This window comes from Tasmannia lanceolata, unplaced genomic scaffold (assembly GCF_043159265.1).
Source record: "Tasmannia lanceolata isolate RefF3 unplaced genomic scaffold, GAP_Taslan_0.1 ptg000015l, whole genome shotgun sequence".
Lineage (NCBI taxonomy): Eukaryota > Viridiplantae > Streptophyta > Magnoliopsida > Canellales > Winteraceae > Tasmannia > Tasmannia lanceolata.
In genome coordinates, this window is record NW_027518692.1 from 32,819,408 (window position 1) to 32,838,493 (window position 19,086).

General features: G+C 37.8%; 2 protein-coding genes across 5 annotated transcripts; one reads left to right on the forward strand and one right to left on the reverse strand.

Annotated features, from left to right (window-relative positions):
• The first annotated feature begins 949 nt into the window (after positions 1–949).
• Positions 950–17,751, forward strand: LOC143846638 (uncharacterized). Of its 4 annotated transcripts, XM_077355133.1 has the most exons (8): positions 950–1,043; positions 8,807–10,416; positions 11,330–11,443; positions 11,678–11,827; positions 13,915–14,048; positions 14,655–14,758; positions 16,917–17,185; positions 17,282–17,751. In XM_077355133.1, exons 2-6 carry the CDS (start codon positions 8,905–8,907, stop codon positions 14,662–14,664), a joined length of 1,920 nt encoding a protein of 639 aa, XP_077211248.1. In that variant the 5' UTR covers positions 950–1,043; positions 8,807–8,904; the 3' UTR covers positions 14,665–14,758; positions 16,917–17,185; positions 17,282–17,751. The 4 variants fall into 4 exon arrangements, with proteins under 4 accessions (XP_077211248.1, XP_077211247.1, XP_077211249.1 ...); XM_077355132.1 differs by having other exon boundaries at positions 16,917–17,751; XM_077355134.1 differs by having other exon boundaries at positions 17,037–17,751.
• LOC143846639 (uncharacterized) lies at positions 15,393–17,178 on the reverse strand. Its single transcript, XM_077355136.1, has 2 exons — positions 16,984–17,178; positions 15,393–16,426 (listed from the first exon to the last, which is right to left on the reverse strand). Exons 1-2 carry the CDS (start codon positions 17,150–17,152, stop codon positions 15,573–15,575), a joined length of 1,023 nt encoding a protein of 340 aa, XP_077211251.1. The 5' UTR covers positions 17,153–17,178; the 3' UTR covers positions 15,393–15,572.
• Positions 17,752–19,086: the final 1,335 nt, after the last annotated feature.

Genomic DNA, 19,086 nt, shown 5'->3' on the forward strand with positions numbered 1-19,086 from the left:
GTTACCGAAACCGAAATTTTAAACCTTGTTTATGACTACCTTTTGCACTGCAAGCGGGTGGTACAAGGAAGAAAAAGTGGTGGAACATATCATTTCCCTAATATTTTGGGTATGATGTATAATATGGGGGCCCAGAATAAAAACGGGAAGGATCATTGACTTCATGGGCCTCACTACTATATGGGCTTTTACATGAAAATCCAATCATAAAAATCCTAAATATTCAATTTGGGCCCTTTATTTGGATAGTTAGAGATTAAATAAGCAAATTAACAAACTATGAGTCTATGACAGAATTTTGGGTATGAACTCATCTTCATTGTAATACAATGAGGCCCATCAAATAAACTATTCCAATCAATCAAAAAGTGGGGCCCGCCTCTTGAATTAGTAATCCATAGGCTACAAAACTCGATGAATGCTAGACCAGGGCACGTCAATGAGGCCCACCAAATGGATGGTTCAGATCAATAAAAGGTGGATCCTGCCTCTTGAATTACACATCCACAGCCCACAAAACTCGATGAATGTTTGAGTAATACAATGAGGCCCATCAAATGAACGGGTCAGATCAATCAAAGATGGACCTGTCTTCATTGAATAAAATAAGGCCCTTCAAATGAACGGTTCAGATCAATCAAAGTATCTTGACTTTGTAATCCACGATGAATTCTTGAGTGGGGTGCTGAGGGCGACGTCATTGTATTACAATGAGGTCCATCAAATGAACGGTTGAGTAGGATGCGACTTCACTGTATCAAATGGACGGTTCAGATCAATTAATCCATTAACAAAGTTTAACACGTACGTTGACTGGTCGGAGGAAGAAAGACGTTCTTAAACGATATTTTGAAATAGGGCAATGATTTTTTCACCCCACTATAGGATTATGCGCCCCCTTTGTAACGTCATTTGACATCAAATAGCGTCAAAGTCTGCCCACAATTCACGTTATTTGATTAGTCTTTGATTTGCGTCTTTGTTTGCATTTTGTTGAGAGAGAGAGAGAGAGAGAGAGAGAGAGAGAGAGAGATTATTTGCAGGTTAGTTCCCTCCTCTTCATTTGTTTCATTTCGTTTGATTTTTGGGTTTGATTAATTGTGCAGTTCCGACTGGTTTTCCCCAATTAGGGTTTGGAATTCGATTTATTCGAAATTTCGTGTTTAATTGCGGAGTATGGAGGGGTTTTTCTCCAATTAGGGTTTGCAATTCGATTCCCTTTCCGGTTGAGAAAATATGTGTTAGATTTTTTCTTGCATTTCTTGTTTTCCCTCCCTCCCTTCCTAGAAGCAAATATTTGGGTTTATTATGCGCTTTGTCATCTGGGTAATTCTTTTTGTCTAGCTTTTGTATGTTATGGGTGTGAACCCATTTGTTCTTTGAAATCTATAGGTTCTATTGGAATTAGCAAGCAAACTTTTTTAAAATTTGGTCAACTTGCACAACTGTGCAACATGGCTCACTTGAATTTGGACGTAGTTGGATGTAGTAGATGTTAGAGGATTTAGGTCAAGCAAGAGGTTGTTTGAAGCATTACACCCCAGGTATTTAATTTGGAATACCAAGTTTGTTGCCCCCAGCCCCTATATATAGAGATACAATAGGGTTAATGACTGGTTAATGGACTCTAGCCCATGTAGGCCCACTACACCGGTCCATTATCTTATTGGGCTTATATTAGAACATACATGGGTTATATCACATACCCAACAATCTCCTCCTATGTTCTACATATAGCACAATCCAATAGATAGATAATGTGATGTCCAAACCATGGAAGCATGATTCTTCCCTGGGAGCCTTCGATTCCCGCTTCGATTCCCGTTTCGATTCCCGCTTTCGATTCCCGCTCTGACAACCTTGAGTAGGATTTTTTCCTAGGAGCCTTCGATTCCCGCTTTCGATTCCCGTTTTGATTTCCACTTTCGATTCCTGATCTGGCAACCTTGGTCTAAACAAATATTGAATCATCCATAGCACCATATCAAAAAAGATGTGTAATCCAACTGAAAACACGAATACTTTTATGATTAACCAAGAGTTTCAGATACAATCTAAACTCAACCAAAAGGTAGTTTCACATATAAGTGAACCCCACTGATCTTAGATGAATTCATTCATGGGGTATGATTCTCATCAAGATCCAAAAAAGTGAACTCTATACATACTGAAATGAAGCATAGTCTTTATGACTTTAGAAGATTTACTCATCAAGTAAGTCATCTTCATCAAAATCCAAATCAGGACAAGCTCCTCATTTTTCGCCAATTCATGTGAATTACCAAATATGGATTTCATGAAAATGAATCCAATCATTTGTGTAAAACACTAAAGTATCTAGTTCTACCTGAAGAAGAACTTAGTACAATTCCATAATTCACGAAAGTATCTAGCTCTACCTGAAGAGGAACTTAGTACAATTCAAAAATGGCTGAAAAAGTATCAGTATCACTCTCACCATAAGCATCATTGTTAAGTTTCAATAAAGAACAAGACCTAAATAGCTTATTTTGCAAAGAACCATTCCTAATTGTCAAGTTTCAATAAAGAACAAGACCAAATAATTTCTTTTACAAAGAACCATTTCATGTTTCTTTTTGGAATGTTACAGTCATCTTATCCATATTTGAGTTAAGTTGTATCATCAAGTTTGAAATGAAACAACCTTTCCCAAGAAGGACATGTCATCAAATGTGGAATGACATACAACAACTGTAAACATCATCGAAACATATCAAGTGCCTCTCTTGGCCAAAAGGGAGATTCGAATATTCAAAATAACATGAATGTAGGTTAAGTCATGTCTATACAGACTTTAACTCCATCTCCCCCACATTTTTCCCCTCTTGGGAACGAACTCCCACAAAAGGGAGAACGTCTGCCCCATCTCGCGGGTATCTCTCCTCTTTCACCCTCCTTTGTGCCGATTTGCTTATAACCCACCACACACAAAAAAAAAAAAACAGACGTGTTGCCTCTTACTCTCTTATAGCGTCGTCTCTGTTTGGAGGGCGTCAAGGACAAAGCCGATTTGATTGGGGTTTGTCTCTAATTTCAGACCGGCAAAAGAGAGATCTCTATCATAATCCAATAGAGCCGGTGTGCTTCTCTCTGCCAAATGGTTTTGCAAATCATGCAGCCCTCTCTCGTGGGTTAAAGAAAGAGACCTAGATAAAGATTTTTTGTTCGCTGGTAGTTCTACCAAGTGGCTGAACAATTCTTGGTGGTCGTGTATTCCCCCACCTCTGTATTTGAAACTCTCCCGGTTGGAGTGGATTTCTCTACTCCCATGAATTTCGTTTTGGGCGTGGGTTCTTTCTACCAAATACAACATCGTTAGGGCGTGGGTTACTTCTCCCCAATAAGAAAACCTCTCTCGGATTTGGGGATTATCTCGGAACCCTTTCTCACGGCAGTTGATCTTTGGGTTCTTCTCTCTGTCTCACTCTGGATCTTTTTTTTTTGGGATGAAACCCATCTTGACGATACCAATTTTTGGGTTGTTCTTGGTGAATGGTGGCCTTAGTTATAAATTCCGTTCCGTTTTGGCTACTGGAACGGAACGTTCCGGTGTTCCGGCCGTTTCGTTCAGCGTTCCGGTCGAAACTTTCCGTTCCGGTTGAAAAAAATAGTTAAAAATATGAAAAAAATCCTAAAAAATTAGAAATTGTTAGAAAAATATAAGAAACACTTAAATGAACTAAAAGACATATTTATTACTTAAAAACCAAAGTTTAATAACAAAAAGACGAAAAATGCCCTCCTAACAACTACAAAACGGTCACAAAATGAGGGCAAATGTGTAAAATACACTCCCCAACAGCCATAAATGAATTTATGTAATTTTTTGGATTTTATTTTTTGATTTTTTTTTATTTTTTCCGCATTTCCGGCCGGAAACCGGAATTCCGACCGGAATGACCGGAACGGACCGGAATTCCGGCCGGAACGGAAAATATGCCCATTCCGTTCCGGAATCCGGTCCGGAACCGGAATTCCGGTCCGTTCCGGCCGGAACGGAACGGAATTTATATCTATGATGGTGGCTGAAACCTCTCTTGCAGAAACAAGGGTTGATTTTGTCAAATTTTGGATTCTTGCTTGGGCATCCATATCGTTTTTGGTGTCTGGCTCGTCTTGATGGAAAGGAGGTTACGATTTGGAATCAAAATCAACAGGAAAACAGGGGCTGCAACTTGTTGCTGGAATCTTGATTGTGTGAAGCCATTGGTGGCTGAATCAAAACTTGTGCCCATATCAGTTTCTCTTGTGGCACAGTTCTTGAACACTCAAGGCTTTGGTGCTAAAAGTTGTTGAATTTCACGTTTGGATCTCTGATATTTTGGTGGGCGATATCCTTGGTCTATACGAATTCTTTGTGGAAGCAAATTCCATTGCTATATTCTACTTTTGGGCACAAAACCCATATCGTATTCTTGGACTTCGTCTTGGATTTGTTTCTTGGCGTTTGTCTTGGATTCGGTTCTCGCGATTCGTCATCCAGGTGCACTCTTTCCAGCGTTTATTTTATCTAAAATATACAATGGACAAGAATGATATTCCGTTTGAGATGATCAAACTTCAATCGTTTGGTGTATCTGAATTTAATTCATAAAAGCGAAAGACTCAATTTGGTCTAAAATATATGAATTGTTTTTGCACCGTTTTGAGTACCTTTGCTGACTCGATTGAAGACGTTGATGAATCTCAATGGCATTCTTTTAAAACTGAAGTGTATAGGAAAATGTGCAAGTGGGACTAGATGATCTCAAACGATTCATTCGAATCGAAGATGAGAATCGAGCCAGGAATAACTTGGAGATGGTTAGACAGCAACAATTAGCTGCTAACACAGTATCAAATCCCAAGAATTTCCTAAGAAATCCAAGTTACCTAAAAGTGACAATCCCAAGTTGGAGGCTAAAAAGACTATCTTTCAGAAAAAGAAGGGCAAGTGCCACAATTGTAGGAAATTGGGTCACTTTGTGGCAGATTGTAGGCTACCTAAAAAGTCTAAATCTGACACACCACAGAAGGAAGCTCATATGATGGTGCGCAGTGCTGAGCCTAAAGGTTTTGTTGCTATGTTGGGCAACGGTGCGGCCAGTACTTCTTCATACTGGTGGTTAGATACAGGAGCCACTTGTCATGTTTGCAACTCAAAGAAACTACCAGTTGATGTTGTTGCCGCGAAAGAGACCGTTACAGTGGCTAGTGGAGCAGAAGCAAATGTGACTCACACTGGTACTGCGAACTTGGTCCTTTCTTCAGGAAGATTACTAACTTTAAAACATATTAAAGTAGTTCCTACTATTCAAAAGAATTTAATTTTTATTAGTCTGTTAGACAATGCTGGCCGTGTTTTTCTTTTTTGGGTGGTAGAGTAACTTTAACTATTCACTCTTATTATTTTGGCTATGCTTTCTTAATCGATGGTATGTATAGATTGAGTTTAGCAAATGAAACTGTTAGTCAGGTTCGTTCACCTCTTATTGATCCTAAGTTGTTACACACTAGATTGGGACATGTGAACTATAGGAAAGTGGTTCAACTTGCTAAAACTTATAATATATCTTTAGATACATCGATTAGATTTAACAAAATGTGAACTGTGTACCCAAACCAAGATTACTAGAAAACCTTTTCGTTCGGTTTCTAGAAGCACACAACTTCTTTAGTTGATACATTCTGACTTCTGTGACTTTAAAAGTTTCACTACTAGAGGTGGTTGGAAGTATTTGATCACATTTATAGACGATATGTCAAGATATTGTCATATTTATTTGTTAAAATCAAAAGATGAAGCTTTTGATAAGTTTAAAGTTTTCAAGAATCGAGTTGAATTGCAACTGAACTTGAAAATTAAGAGATTTAGGAGTGATAGAGGAGGAGACTAAAAATCACATTCTGAATAGAGTGCCAAACTCAAAATGCTCCTCCACTCTGTATGAGTTATGACATAAGCATCCTTGTAGATATGGCACTCTTAAGACTTGGGGCTGTATTGCTTATGTAAGGATACCAGACCCTAGGAGACCTAAAGTGGGAACTAGAACAAACACTTGTGTTTATCTAGGAGGTGCAGAAGATAGTGCTGCTGATCGGTTTTTGGATCTATCAACTAATATGGTTATAGAATCTCGAGATGCAGTTTTCTTTGAGAATAAATTTCTTAGAGATTGAGTTTTGACCATACCAGGCGATACAGAATTGCTGGTTGAGTATAAACCAATTACTTCTGACACTAGTCCCAATCTGATTTCTTAATCAGTTCCTGTAAGAGTTTCTACAAGAGATAGAGTACCCAAAAATTTTGGTGAGGACTTTGTGACCTACCATTTAGAGAATGATCCATCATCCTATAAGGAAGCGATGAGATCTAGAGACTCTTTGTTGTGGGCAGAAGCCATTGATGATGAAATGAGCTCTCTCTTGCAAAATCTAACTTGGCAGCTAGTCGATTTGCTTCAAGCAACCTCTTGCTTGACCTAATTCCTCTAACAATCTTGAAGCATTACACCCAAGGTATCTAATTTGGAATACCAAGTTTGTTGCCCCCAGCCCCTATATATAGAGATACACTAGGGTTAATGACTGGTTAATGGACTCTAGCCCATGTAGGCCCACTACACCGGTCCATTATCTTATTGGGCTTATATTAGTACATACATGGGTTATATCATATACCCAACAGTAGAAACTTCTAGGAGAAGAAGTTAAAGGGAAGAGGTATGCATGTTTTGTTGCTGGGTTTGTTTTGATTAGAGATAGATAGATAGATTAAAGTTAGATTTAGGGTTGCGTGCAACTTGGGTCTGGTCGGGTTGGAAACAACCCGAATCCCACCCAATTTTAAGGTAAAAATCTGAACCCGCATTCTCAAAAATTGACCCGAGTTGACCCCTACTTATGTTGTAGGCTATACACAAATTGCACCAAAGGTGCAAGTGGATTGTATACCAAAGGAGAAGGCATTAGATGGTGTTGTTTGATGGTAACATTTTAATTAAATAATGTGTCATTAGGAAATCCTTCCATTTTTTTATATTTTGAATAGTAAAACTCGTTGCATTTGCTGTGCTCTTTGGTTTGTCATCTTGGAGCTTTGCTTTTATAGCGTGCACGTAGAGTGTTGAGAGTCAACACGTAGTTGTTATTTTTTTTTGATTTCTTAGTATACTTATGCTGCTTTGTTTTTTATTTTTATCTTTTGAAGTTCTACTTGTGAACATAACTACTTAAGTAGCTAGTTCTGGAATGTAATAGAAATTGTTAGTGACATGATTTTTTCTTTTCATGCTTTTCTTGAGTAGATATATTTTAATCCAACCATATGTTTGAAGCATGGAAGATCTCCCAAACTGTTATTGGAACTGCCAAATCCAGGAAGAGGGACCTATCAGATTCAAACGACACAATGGAAGGGGAACATGGGCATTCAGGACTTGATGAAAGACTTGACTGTAAACCTGCCTTTTGAGAGTCCTTCACCCAAATCCTACTATCTTGGGCTCTTCGAACAGATAGATTCATTCGTTAGAGAGAAGAAAACAAGGAAGCGCAGCCCACAAAAGGCTGTCAAAGCAAACAAAAAAAAGAAAAAGAAAAAGAAGAAGAAAGACAAAACCAAAAATTACCAACTATGCATATCAAATCTAGATAAGAATCCCTCATCTCCCTAAATAAGCCTAACTATTGTCAAGGAGGACTAGAGGGGCTCTTGGACCAAGAGATTGTGTTGAGTGAATGATACTATCCCCCAATTTTTCTGAAGTAGGATTTTTTTGAGGTTTCCCAATGTTTTTGCAATAGTATCATGATAATACCCTACTGAGATTTTCATTTAATTCAATTTTATTAAAATAATCTTTATTTTTTTTGCAATACTTTTCTCATTGCCTAGGAGGGCTAGAGGGGCTCTTGGGCCAAGAGATAGCGTTGAGTGAATGATTCTATCCCCAAATATTTTTAAAAGTAGGATTTTCTTGAGGTTTCCTAATGTTTTTGCAATAATATAGCGATATTACCTTACAAAGATTTTCATTTAAATCATTATTGTTAATATAACCTTTATTTATCTATTTTTTAGAAAAGGTTTTCATTTAATTTATTATTAATAAGATTTTCTTTATTTGTGTTTTTTGCATTACTTTTCTCATTTTTGAAAGTTGGATTTTCTTGATATCTCCTAATATTTTTGCTGTGATACCACAATGGTTCCCTATATGGATTTCCATTTTATTTCCATTTTTTTAAAATTTTCTTTATTTATTTATTTACTTTTTGCAATACTTTTCTGATAGTATTTCAAAGAAAACCTCAAAAAAAATTTCAATATCCCCTGAAATTTCCCCAGAAAGATATTTGTCACTGAATGGGTGTATGGACTAGATTCTCAGTGGTAATGACTAGTGACTGTAGATGCTTCTATACTCAACTCAACTAAGCCTTTGTCCCAAACTAGTTGGGGTCGGCTATGTGATATGTAGATGCTACTATGTGACTGTGGATGCTACTAATGACTGTAGATGCTACTATGTGATACATTAATGTTAACTGACTAGAGTTTGCTAGTTTTGTTATTTGTACAGTATTTCCAGTCAGATTCATGCCGGTATCCTTTTCATTTTGTTAGTTTTTGCTTGTTATGTCTCTTTAGTTTATACTTAATATTTTTATTTCCAACATTTTGTAGTGATTTTTGTTACTTCTTACATGGCTGGATTGGAAGTGGGTTGCTGATAAATTATTCCACTAATCATTTTATACAGTGAACTTAACTATCTTGCTTGAAAACCAAATGCAGGAAATCTCTCATTGGCAAGTCAGAATTCAATGCTAGGTTATGTAAATTCTTGTCCAGAAGATACCTATATTCTAGTGTAAGAGAAAGAGGGAAAAGGAATGTACAGGGGCAAATCTCAGCCAAGTACTCCAGCTGGGAGAAAAAACCTAGAAAGGTTTAAGGACAAAGGGAAATTTGATAATGTAGTAGTTATTGATGTTGACAAAGGCAAATCCCACGATGTAGTTATTATCGATGTTCCAGAGTCTTCCCGACAGAGATATAGAAGTTCCAGGGCATCAAGAACTAACAAAAGGTGCCCTTTTAGGGGAATTATTATTATTGATGATGAAGATATTGGTAATAATGATGGTCCTAGAAGTGGCGAATATGGTGATTTAGATAGTGATGCCACCCCAAGCAAGAAATTTTGTCCTACTTCTGGCCAATCACATGTTTCCCACGAGTCAGACGGTGAGAACTATCAAATATTCAATCAAAAAAGAAAGTTCCCTATTAAACTATCAAAGTGCATGCAAAAGTACCCTGGAAAAAGACCTTTCGGAAACTCTTTTGGTTCATCTGAAAGTGACAGTTCGGATTGCGAGCTTATGGAAGGTTCTTCTGGAAAAATCCGCGAACACTGGGAGAAAGCTGCATTAAGGAAAAAATTATTGGATGACATTCATAGTAATCGATTTGGGGTAGAGGATCGGGCTAGTGCCTCTGGATTGAATACTGGTCCTAGAAATTCTTCCGAGGAAACTCCTCCCAAAATTTTTGATATAGGAAACAATGCTGGCGCTACACACTGGTGCACATATGAACAATCAGTTCAGTCCAGTTCAAGCAATGCAGGCAGTGAAAAAGATAGTTTTTCTCCCTGCAAAGGCTGCAACCCAGTTGCAGATTCAGATCTAACCGTTGATCAGAATGGTCATGAAAGAGCTGGCTTTGTGGACAAAGAAGAACAAGTTGTAGAAAAACCTTCTTTCTGCAAAATTCATTCATATGATGAAGTGCAATTTAAACAGAATTGTGCTGGTTTTCGAGACAGAGAGAAAATTGTTCCAGTAGAACCTTCTTTGTGTAACACACAATCACGGAATGACCTGGATGTTGATCATAATGGACCTGGTTTTCTAGACAAAGAAGAGTCATATTGTGGAAAACCTTCTTCTTCCAATGGCCATTCTTGGGATGAGGCACAGGTTAGTCATGAGAGAGCTTATTGGGCCAAGGAGGGACCATTTCCTGTGGAACCCTCTTTGTGCAATGCTCAGTTGCAAAATGGTGGACAAGTTAATTGTGAAAGTACTAATTGTCATGATGAAAAAATAACAGTTTCCATAGAACCATATTCCTGCAATAGCAAATCACATGATGAAACACAAGGCAATAGTGGGAAAGTTACTCTAGAGGGAAGAGAGGAACTTGGTATTGGAGAATCTTCTTCGTGCGGCCCTCAACCACAAGATGAAACACCTGGGAAAAGTGCTGGAACTACGAGTGGTTTGCCTGGAATTCAGAACGACCTAATTGGTGAACGAGAGAAGCACAAGAAGACTGATGAGTTTAGACGTGCTTCAGAGGAGGAATGGGCATCCAGGCAGAAACAGTTGCAAATTCAGGTTTGGTATATGACTATTTTTTTTTAAAAATTAACTGTGTCTTAATATGGTTTTGTGTCTCTTTAATGTAATATCATATCTTGGTTATTTTATCCTTGCATTTTGTGGAGCCTTTGTTGCATTTTTATATTTTCTTCTTTAATTAAAGGGAAAAATACAGATACACCCCTCTAGTTTCTGACACATTCAATTCTAACCCTGACTTTCAAAATGTGACAAGTACACCCCCTGAGGTTTTTTTAATGTGATAAAGAAGACGGTGAGGCGGAAATGACCAAAATGCACTCGTCTTCCCCAACTGAAAATTAGAGTTTTTATACTTGAAAACTGAAAATTAGGGTTTGATCCAAACCCTTGTTTATTTATCAACATAAACCCTCAATTTAGGAGTTTTATTTGTCTTCATTCACATCATTATCATGATTTGGACAGAAACCCTAATATTGTAGGCCATTTTTTTTTGTTTTTATCAATGTTTTTTTCTTGAAATGTGGGTTTGATGTAGCCATGGGGTGGGGTTTCATTGTCTCTGTGGTGGAGGTGACGGCCGTGGCCGGAGATGGCGACAGTGGTGGTGGGAAATGGCGTAACCCTAATCCCTCTGTAATTGAGGGTATTTCTATTCTCAAAATATTAACCATGGTTAGTTTCAGTCTTTCTGTCAGGTTAAACTGACAGACCGTTGACGGAGAGGGTTTAACTTATATAAATTGAAACCTCAGGGGGTGTACTTGTCACGTTTTGAAAGTCAGGGTTAGAGTTGAATGTGTCAGAAACTAGAGGGGGTGTAAATGTAAATTTCCCTTAATTAAATAACTACTTGATAAAAAGAAAAGAAAAATTGATCTTAGTACTTTTAAGATGATGCACCCTTCTGTGATATATAAATTGTGCTTATCCTATTCACTTGTAGGCAGAAGAAGTACAACGGTTGCGGAAGAAAAAGAAGGCTGAAACTTTGCGTTTATTGGATATGGAGAGAAGGCAAAAGAAGCGTCTCGAAGAGATCTGGGAATCACAAAAAAAGGTTTTGCACTCCCTCTCTTTTTCATTCCAATCCTGAGGATCACTTTTATTTCCATTTTCTTTTTTTTTCTGATCTTTATTCCATATCGTTAGCGTTTGTTTTTCTTTTATCCTCTCTTCATTCTTTCTTTGTCTGCATTCTTTAATGTGGCATGAGTTCTGCATTTTCCCTATTATTTTCTGAATATGTTTTTTAATGGTTATTTTTTTAAACGTTCCTCTTTGCAAATTTCAGGATGAGGAAACTATAAACTTGAAAGAGCAGCTTCGTGTTGAAATTAGGAAGGAACTTGATAAGTTGGAACTAATATATAGAGATATGGCTTCACTACTCCGTGCCTTAGGTATCCATGTTGGAGGCGGCCTCTATCCCATGTCTCGTGAGGTGAGTCACTTCCATATTATTACGATTTTTTGGTGTGGGAGTAGGGAATTTTTTTTTTTTTTTGAATAATGGGATTAGAGAAAACTTTTTTTTGAATAATAGGAGTAGAGAAAACATTTTTTTTTTTTAATAATGGGAATTTCGGTCAAAATTTCGGGGAAATAATGATGTAAAAGGAAATCATGTAGATTTCGTTTTGGTGGGGATGGAAATGAAAACATTTCGGTCATTTCGGCGAAATTTAAAACTATGTGAATATGACGATAAATCCCGCCCATGTTACTGAACACTATAAATTCTCTAATGAATAGTCAATGTTTGTGGAAGGGTATGTAATCGAAGCTTGCTGGAGTTCAACAAAAAAAGTTGGTAGCTTCTGGAAGGCCAAAGGCCTGATGCAGAAATTGTGATGGAGGAATCTATAACAAAGCCTTATGAATAAGCCCTCCATGTCATCGGGCATGTGACTTTTGAGGGATGGAGAGATTGGAAAACCACTATTTTTTAGTTGAACAATTATTAGCTATTGAACAAAAATTCCCCTCTACCAGACTTTGAGCTGTGATAACTATTGTGAGTATTATCTTAGGGTCTTTGGATTCCAAAAAAAATGGGAAAGTAGGTCGAAAATTTCATTTTTCCGAGTTAAACAGTGTGGAATCATTGTTTGGTTTACGTGGAAAGCAAATTTTCGAAAAATAGGAAAATCAGAGTACAGGTCAGCTGATGTGGCACCTGATTTGCCAACTAAAATTTCTCCTATCTATGTGAAAAAGGGAAGGAGAGAAACTCTCTCTCTCTCTCTCTCTCTCTCTCTCTGGCTCAAGAATGTTTCGTCGCCCGTCGTGTCTTCTTCCAACTGAGTGCAGCGGTGTGTCTTCTTCCAAGTGCGAAAACCAAAGTTATTCCAATCAGAGCAGGCGGTCTTCTTCTTCCAACTGTGTAGACCAATGCTCTTCCAACCAGCAGGCCATCCCCCCCCCCCCCCCCCCCTGAAGATATTTCTCCATCTCAGCTCAATAATCTCGCCGCCCATATAGCCCAAATCTCTCTCTCTCTCTCTCTCTCCAAAAAATTCACCTCCTCCGCTTAAAAATCTCAGCCCTTAAAGACCAAAAATCTCGCCTATAAGCTCTGCAAGGATTTTAAATATGAAACCCTTTCCCAGACCACCAAACAGCCCGTGGAATTGGAAGATTTTCTGATTCCCACTAATTCCAATCCCTTCCTCTTCCCTGTCGGTGAAGTTATTTTTCTCTTTCTGATTCATCTCCTGGCTTCCAAACGGACTCTTATAGATAATTTAGTTAATTAAGTGGTTGCCTTTTTTATTGCAGATGACTGTTGATTTTATCTGTTTTCCATATTGAACATTGGTTTCGTAATTGATTGTTCCATGCAATACTGTTTCAATACAAGTAGAAAAGGATCTTTTCAATACAAGTAGAAAAGGATCTTATTGGCTTTACAGGAATCATAGTTCGCTTGTCTCCATGTGCCAGCCACTGTTTGAGTCTAAGTCTATTGGTAAGGCAGTCTGGGTGGCCTGCTTTTTTGCCTTGCTCATTTAGTCCCACAGTTCTGATGTTATGCAATGCAGGTGCCTTGCCTGTCTCAGAGTCGAGTTGATTTGGGCAATTCATGTGCCAATTCAACTAGAATTATGACATGAAAATAAATCCATATCTTTGTTGGAGGCGAATTCCCGGCCACCACCATTTGAGCAAATGAAATACTTTTTCGTATTTCATCTGCGAGGTTTTTAGTATTTTACCTTGAAGTAGTTTTTGGACACTGAGCGGAGCTGGCTCAGATGGGTACTTTGTAGATTTAGTGTGCTGAGGCTAAGTCATGCTCTGAAAGTTTTCTTTAGTTTGACAATTCCTTTTTCCCCCTTTGATCAAGCTCTGATTTTGGAATTAACAAATACAAAAAGGATGGAAACATGGGGCCTATAAGAAACGTCCCTCATAGAATTATGGTACTAATTGTAGCATTGAATTTGACCATGATATTAATTATATAATTTATTTTCTTTGTCTTCTGTTATGATATTCATATTGGTTACTGAATATGGAAATTGGCAGGTTAATGCTGCTTATAAACAAGCCTTGCTAAAATTCCATCCTGATCGAGCATCTAAGTCCGACATCCGTCAGCAAGTCATTGCAGAGGAGACATTCAAATTAATTTCCCACTTGAAGGAGAAGCTGCTACCATCGTGAGATACTGAAACCAATTGTTTCCATTTTTTTCATGGATTCTAGCCAATCCATTCATTGCCTCAATTCTAGGACTCATTTTGTTAGTTCCAGCTGTGTCCCTGGCTTTGAGTTTTCTCATGTGGAAGCCATTGTAGGTTATGTTCTTAGGAGTTTTTTTACCGTTGTTAGCTCAGCAATGCATAAGTATTCTTGTATATTACATGTATTTTTTGTACTAGACGGCTAAATAAATTATTGTTTTGCTGGTGTTGCTTCTTTGTATTGAGAGCCTTGGAATCCATCTCTCATATTTTTTCCCTAAAGTTTGTGAAATGTGCAGTAGTATTATCTTAAACATCGAATAAAATTTCAAAATAGACAGATGTATGTCATATGCATTTTCAACTATCGCAGGCATACAATGTTTTCACGTGCATGTACATCACAGTCATAATGACCAAAGACACCCCCTAAGCAATGGCAACACTTGCCCTTGCTAATAGGGCCCCTAGTGTTTGCTAGTTGCTGACTAGCACTCTCTCGTTTTTCTTATTTAGTTACTTTTTTATGGCCATTGCCGATACTAAGGGCATGTTTGACCTCACCATGAATTTTTTTTTCAGGGAATATTAGTTTGCCAAATGGTGAGAGGCGTAGAAAGAGTGGGCGAGTGATAGAATTTGAGAGGCCAGGAGTGAGAAGATGGTTCTAAGTGGCTGAAAAACAGGTAAAATAAAACTCTTTTTTTAAGTAGAGTTTTTCTTTTCCCTATTTTTTCGCCACTTCTCACCCTCTCCTCACTCATGCCCCCCCCCCCCCCCCCCCCTCCCCGCCGCCGCCACCACTGGATAAACTAATATTCCATGGCAAAAATTTCATGCCTGACAAACATGACCTAAGCAGCATTCAAACTTTGTATCCATTTTCAAGATAAGTATACATGGATTGGATATTTCATGGCCAAATCAGTTTACTAAAAGTGTATCGGAAATAACTGACTACTATGATAGGAAAAGTAAAATGCAGATGCCTAGGGGATATGGACACCTCTTTGTATTGATTTGAAGTTAAGTATTTGTTTCTCTTTACGTGGGAGTAAAACAAATTTTACTCCCACTCTTAAGTGGAAAAGTACGCATAAAATTCGTTTTATGCCCATTTTAAGTGGATAGAAACTGAGCCTTAGCAGATTGGTGTTATAAATTGAGTGTGTCAAAATGGTTTTGAAAGATTAAAGTACAAATATTTCCCATTGTTACTAGCGCAGAGGGGCCTAATTTTCAATAAAAAAAACTTAGCCTAAATTTCAGTTTATTCTGTGTATTCCTATTTCCAATCTATTTCCTCACATTAGCATTACATACTATATGAAGATCCAATTTATTCCATCAACAACTATGATTACAGTTTCCTTACTAATTTACCTGTCCGAAAACAATGAAAATAAAGACAGAAATGTTAAGACTGGTCAACAGTTTTGCTTAGACAAACACAATCAAATCCAAAAGAAACAACAGTGTAATCAAGGACAGGTTTTCTAATCAAGGAGAGGTTTTCTTGGAAGGAGAAGCTGGGGGAATCCCAGGGAAAACAGGGCGGGATGGTGGGAATGGGAATGGAGGGAATGGAGGGAAAGGAAATGTGGGGAAAGGAAAAGAGAGGATTGGTCGTGGTGGTGATGGTGATGGTGGAGTTGGCTGTACTGGGTTTGGAGGTAGATTGATTAATGGTGGTGTTGGCTGTACTGGGTTTGGAGGTAGAAGTGATGGTGGTGGCTGTAATGGGTTAGTAGTAAGGGGAATTCCAAAGCCAGGTCGTGATGGGCTAAGTGGTACTGGTTTTTGATCTGAAAATTGAGTTGGGATTGTTAATGCAGCTGGTGTTGGCTGACCTGGTTGTTTTGGGACTAGTCCCAAATTGGGAATAGGTGGCAGAGTTGGCAATGTTGGGAGTGATGGAAGTTGGGGAAGTTGAGGAATAGGAGGCAGAATTGAAATTGGTGGGTTTTGATTTAGAGGAGGAAATGTGGGAAGGTCTGGGTAAGCAAAAAAGGTCTTCATGGAACTGAATTTTGAGGACGTTGTAGGGCTTGGTTTTTGGTAACATAGTTCTGGTTGTTTGAGAGGCTTGAAGGTGAAAAACCCAGCAGAAAAAATGTGGAGTCCTTTCTTTCTAGACTTGAGATTGAGTGACGATGAAGTGGCAGTTGAAGCCACTGCACAGTAAGGTTCACTGCTAGTAATTAACTTCACTGAACATCTCTTTAATCTCTTTAGATGCTTTCCAACTGAGAGAGGTAAATGAACTTTGAATTCCCCATGTTCATTTGTCTTCACTTCCTCGCGGAACCTGGATTTCAGTCCTGCCTCCCCACATTCTACTGCAACAGAAGCACCTTTGAAAAGAAGAAGAAGAAATCGGTTAGTTTTCAACTAAGTCAGAAATATCGTTCTTGGGAATTTCTCGTCAAGCGAAAATCTCAGGATATATTAATTTTTTATTTTGTCAGGTTTATATTGGGGAAAACAATGATAAAATTAAATTTATTTAGAAATATATAATAAACATATCATAAAAATAGGGAAATGATTTCAACAAAAACATGTTTTGATACAAGACGCTCATGTTTCTTGTTCTTTATATTTAAAGAGCTGTAAAAGGGTTTTTATTGTCCCCAAAAAGCACTTACCTGACAATTAAACGCTAAAAGACAAGATACATGAGCGCAAGTATCAAAACATAGTTGTGCTGAAATCATTTCCCGAAAAATATCGTGGTGAATGAAAACATATCTATATTTTTTTTAGTCTCGGAATTTTTTCATTTTATCAAAATGTCGTGATAAAATCATTGTATTTTGAAAATGTCGGATATTTGTTACATAGGTTTTCAATCCATACGGTTCAAGAAGAAAAAAAAATTTAACACTATCGAACTGAATGAAAGATGAACCTGATATGAAGTGGCTGGTCTTTGAGAATCTCTGGTTGAAACATGTGTCACAGTAAACAGTTCCTACCACCATTGCAGAGGGAAGTTGCTTCTCATGTTTAGCAACAGAATTGTGGAAGAGGAAGCTGAAAATGAAGAGTAGAAACCAGCTTTTTCTCATACTGCTCATTCTCTGAACTTTCTGACTAAGAATCCTTGATGGGTAGGCTTTTTATAGATTGAATTCTGAGATTTCTTGTATTGATTGTCCATTTCTTTTTACTTCTTTTACAGTTGTTTGTTTTTATTCTTTATATAGGTTTGACATTCATTTTTACTCCACTTTTATCAAGTTGTGTGTGTAGAGAAGTCGATGCTCTTTACTTTTTCTTCTTAGAATCCCATGATCCACCAAGTTTCTTTATGTTTTTCATGCAACAAACCAGTCTAACTGGAAACAAGAAACAGTGAATGAGGGGGGGTCGTCTTTACTCCCAACAGCCACCAAAATAGAAGACAGAAACAAAAGTAAAAATTACAGGAGGATGATGAAGAGGCTTTTATTTGGCAGGGCCAAGTCTGCCATTTGTTTGTTATTTTTTTTCTGTCCTCTTGAAAACTCCAAGAGGACAGTCTCACTTGATTCACGAGATGAGTTAGCTCAAGGTCACATGCAGCCCAATTGGAAGGATAACTTTCACTTGGGCATTCAGTCCTCCAATTTTTCTTTTCTTGTTTGGACTTCTTGTTAAGCTGTTATACATTTATACCAATTTCTCTCTTTTTCTTCTTCTTTTATATTTTTTCCCGAAGTGGTATCCATGTTAGACAACAGTGAAACCATAGTATTAAACTCGTCTGAGTCAACTCAAAACTCGTCCGAGTTTATGACTTGATAGTAAGATGAGCCGACTCTGTAGCAACTAAGACGTCAGTATAAATGATGATCACCATGAATGTTCGATTGCAGGAATTACGAATTCTAATCCACATCACATTCCATTCCTATTCCAATCCCTCTTGTAAACGGAATCTTAATTCCAATTCTCACGTCTGGGTAAGCATGTGAGTTCATCAAAGGGATTTCCTATAATGGGATAAATCTCTAATTTTACATCATTAAAAAAAATCTCTGCAATTCTATACCTTGTAAAAGAACTCGTATACTGAAATATGAATTTCTAAACTGACTACATATTTTTTAATTTCTTAATAGAAGGGATATCTGTCATTGTTGTACTTTTTTATAATTTCTACATAGACAGTTTTTAAGGGGTTTGCTATGGACCATCGCAGAAGGCATTTCACGGGCCGGCTGTTGCATGAGAGAGCAGCCACACAGGCTCACTTTTCAACAGATTTTGTCTTATTCATGTTGTGGTTGCTCTCTCATGCAACAACCGGAATCGAGATACCACCTCTTTGGGAGGTCACAAGTTCCCCGAAAACCCCTCCTTTTTCCCACCCTAGCATTCCCTTTACTCCCAAAAATATCATCCAAACACCCAATTCGTACGGGGAAGATTCAAATACCGATTCTAATTCTCGATTCCCATGAACCAAACATGCCCATGGGTTTTGGATTCTTACTATCCAAACCCATTGATACATGGGCTTGAGTGGAGTTGGATGGACCCCCACCCCATCAAAACATGGTGTAAAATGGTGGGCCACATCTTATTTATGGATTTGGGTGGAGATGGTGGGCTGCACCTTATTAATTTGATGAGAATGAGAATGCAATCCCTTTAGTATGAAACCATTTTCAACATATTCTTGAAAAGTGTATATCTTAGAAGGTAGAATGTCTATAATTTATATTTTGGCAAACAAAGTAACATACATGAGAACCAGTTTAATTCTCTCACTAAATTTTCCATTTCTAAGAAAATGCTTGTGGATAATGTTACCTTCTGTTAGGGATTTTCTCTTGGTGCAAGCATCCAATAGATGAATATATAGTATTAGTCACTGGGACTCCCCTTCTCTTAAAGAAACTTAAAAGAGTTTCAATGGCTCTACTTTCTCCAGGTATGAAAGCAGTAGTCCCATATGTAAAAGGTCTCGCCTGTGAATACACATTTTAACCTTGTAGAGAAGACTAAACCCTTATATCATGCCAAT